Genomic DNA, 3,445 nt, shown 5'->3' with positions numbered 1-3,445 from the left:
TATAATTAACTAACCACTTTACTGCTTGACTTGGCTGAAAGTTGCAGCAGACTTCGGGTTAATACATGGAAATGTCAAAGCAGTGGTCCCATTTGAGGAGGTGTGGCCAGTATGTCACTGAACTTCTACCCTATTGGCTGCAGCTGGCACACCTGGTCATTAATAAGGGAACACAGGACCTTTCTGAGCGTTGGTAGTTCACTTGTGCGATTGTCACCAGCAACATGGCACCAACAAGCTGCAACTGGAGAGGAAGGTATGTCGCTTCCAGTAAACTTGGACATATTATTAAGTGAATTTGTTAATACGAGTTTATGTTACCTATAAAACATGTATCTATAAAATCTTGTAGAAATAATATTTATTTTAAATAAGGAGACAAAATATATACCTTTTCTTATAGTCTTAGATCTTAGAAACATTAGTACTAGTATAATTAATAGTTTGACTTCATACTAATTAAGTAAGAAAGGAATAGACTATGTGGAAGACTGATCATAAATTTCATACATATATGTGCATATATTTATAATTTGTTAAATGTATTTGCTATATTAGAAACATCTATAAAGGCAGGTTTTACTGCTCCATTTTATAATGTTTCCATGGGTGCGGCATAATTAACAACCCAACCACTTAAAAGCAGTGTTAATAGGTTTTGTTACTTTTCTGTAGCTCTGCTTTTCAGAAATATATACTTTTGGGATTTTTACATTTACAAATCCATCATACAAAAGCACAAAATGTGTCTTCTGTATGTCTCTGTTTATTAACCTTAAAAGCTTTGTGCATCAGAATAGCATGAATACACATATCTTTTTGATAGAATTATCTGTTAAAACAGTCTATTTTGTAAGCTGTGGCAATTGAATGCAATGTGTAGCCAACTTGGATATGCATTACGCCTAGGATTTATAGCCATAGTTACAATTAAGCATTGTAGCCATAAATATGTCATTAGCTTTTTAGAGTATTGCTAAACATGCTGCCACTTTATATGAAAAATCATGCAAAGCAAGTAAAATATCTCTTACTTTTAGTGATATTTATGGAACTATTAGCGGCCTGCGTACATTTTACTTCACCTGTCAGTAGTCAAAAACATACTTGCAATTGGAATCATAAACATGGATGACTTTACATTGTATATAGACAAACAAACCTTAACAATCATTTACTTAATTGATGAATGCTTTAACAGAATTTACAATTTTTTGCTTGTTTGCCTTTTCTAGCACGTTCACACATATGGACTGTGAGTGTCCATGCCATTAAGAAGTACATGATCAACAAAGTTCTGTGACAACCATTATGGGAAAAGAAATCCCAAAGTGCAACCCACATGCATGCTACAATGTTCTGACACCAGACCGGATTCCTGAATTTTGTATCCCCCCAAGACATCAAGCCCAGAAAGATCTGAGAATAAGACCACATCATATTTCCATACCTGATCTCTGTAGATCACCTTTTGAAACAAGAGGAACTCTCCACACTCAAAAACACATTATCCAAGTGGACAGCGTTGAGGAGCCCCTAGAGGAGGAAAGTACCAATGCTGACCCCCAGTCACAAGCAGCTTTGTCTCTTCCTCATGTTTCAAAAGCCCACACTCCATATGGATTCTGTACCCTGCTGGAAAGCCCAAACACAAAAAGAAAAGAATCCCTGTTCCATTCTGATCCTGACACACTCTCTCTCCTGTTGCCTAGATCCCGCTCTAATACCATTACATGCAGAAGTTCTTCTTCCTCGAACGGTTTTGCCACTCTTAAGTTGTGGCCTCTAAGACGGTCTGGCACCTTGGACAGTGACACAGCCTCTTCTGCTGACTCTTCACCTTTTGGCTCTCCAATGCTCCACAGGTCTCTCCCAACATCCCTCTTGAAATCTTTAAACCAAGACAATATGCTCTCCAGGGCTTTGAAAGCTAATTGCAAGATTTCTGCTGTAAGGAATAACTCCGTCTCCACTGACGAAGACAGCTCCACAGACAGTAGTCCATGTGTCACCAGGAGAGGTTCTGATGAGTGGACACCACCCTCATCTACACGATCTCACATTGGTGTCCTTTTGGTTCCAGGCCAGTTCTCCTTGGATAACACTGTAACACTGGACACAGGAGGAATATTACGTCTTTCTACTGAATATCGCCCTGAAAATTTGAGACTCCGCATCCGACTAGTCAGTGCTGAAGGACTTTATAAAGAGTCCATTGACCCCAGAAACATCAGCTGCTACATCTCAATCTCCCTTATTCCAGGGAAGAATCAGAAGCAAAGAAGCACCCTTATCCGTGGAAGCCGGAACCCAATTTTTAATGAGGATTTTTATTTTGAAGGGATGGAGCCTGAAGATCTTCTTCAGAAAACCCTGAAAATCAAGGCCATAAATAAAGGAACATATGTGAGAAGAGAAAGTGTTTTGGGCAGGTGCAAACTCCACCTTCTTAGTGTTATACATATGTAGGGCACTATGTATATGTTTGCACTAAAACCCAATTAAAATCTATAACATGATATATGTCCTGTTATGAATCATTTATTTAATTTAAAGTGTTATTTTTAATTTGGTTTATGGTTTAAAGTGAATTATGTAAAATGTATGCCCATATTTAAACACAAGACTTGGTCTAATTATAATCTACAATGAGAACCAATTCCCAATCCTAGTAAAAAATGTCTGTTTAACCCAAGAAAAAACTTACATTCAATGACACTTGGTTACTCATAATAATAAAAATTACATTCAGACAGAATAACTTCACATTCAGTGTGTGTCTGTTCTACTGGAGATCTTCAACCTTATCTCTTTTCTTAATAAGTGCTCAAGTCATGGGACACTATTTTAATCCATCTTAGAAAAGTAACCTCGGAGTCTTTGATCTTGCACTTCAGTTATATTGTATTTGCTATCCAAAGTGGGAATCTTAAATTGGAATACATTTTTTCTACAAATCTATTCAGGAAAAAGCCAGTTAACATATGAGAATGGAAAAACAGTGGTATATTGTGCTTTCAAGTAGAGTAGGTATGTGAACTACAGTAAGAGTGAATATGATCAGGTTAAAATGCTTAGATACTATGTGTATGTATCTAAGTGTATATATATATATATATTATATATATAGAGTACTGTGAAAATTTTTTAGGCAGGTGTGGAAAATGCTTTCACAAATAGATGTGTTTTTTTTATTTTTATAAAACAGCAAATACATATTGCACACAATGGCCAAGATTGTTTTAACAGATACAATGTCGTTAAGTATAAGTAATATAGTTTCTACCCTGATCACACCCAGTTTGGTCTCTGGATAGTTTATTTTTAATTATTTAACAAAATGCAAAGTAGGTGAACAAAAGAAAAATCTAAATCAAGTCAGTATTTGGTGTGACCGCCATTTGTCTTCAAAACAGCATCAATTCTTCTACCACTCTCACAAAGT

General features: G+C 36.3%; 1 protein-coding gene across 1 annotated transcript; it reads left to right on the top strand.

Annotated features, from left to right (window-relative positions):
• The first annotated feature begins 1,094 nt into the window (after positions 1–1,094).
• Positions 1,095–2,513, top strand: LOC128492100 (C2 calcium-dependent domain-containing protein 4C-like). The gene has a single exon (XM_053464543.1). It carries the CDS (start codon positions 1,312–1,314, stop codon positions 2,467–2,469), a length of 1,158 nt encoding a protein of 385 aa, XP_053320518.1. The 5' UTR covers positions 1,095–1,311; the 3' UTR covers positions 2,470–2,513.
• Positions 2,514–3,445: the final 932 nt, after the last annotated feature.

The sequence above is a fragment of the Spea bombifrons genome, chromosome 4, assembly GCF_027358695.1.
Source record: "Spea bombifrons isolate aSpeBom1 chromosome 4, aSpeBom1.2.pri, whole genome shotgun sequence".
Taxonomy (NCBI): Eukaryota; Metazoa; Chordata; class Amphibia; order Anura; family Pelobatidae; genus Spea; species Spea bombifrons.
Note: the sequence above shows the minus strand (reverse complement) of the source record. Positions and strands in the feature narration are given on the sequence as shown.

Bases quoted from the DNA above. Each gene is read 5' to 3' on its own strand.
- LOC128492100 (XM_053464543.1), top strand. From the start codon at position 1,312: ATGGGAAAAGAAATCCCAAAGTGCAACCCACATGCATGCTACAATGTT.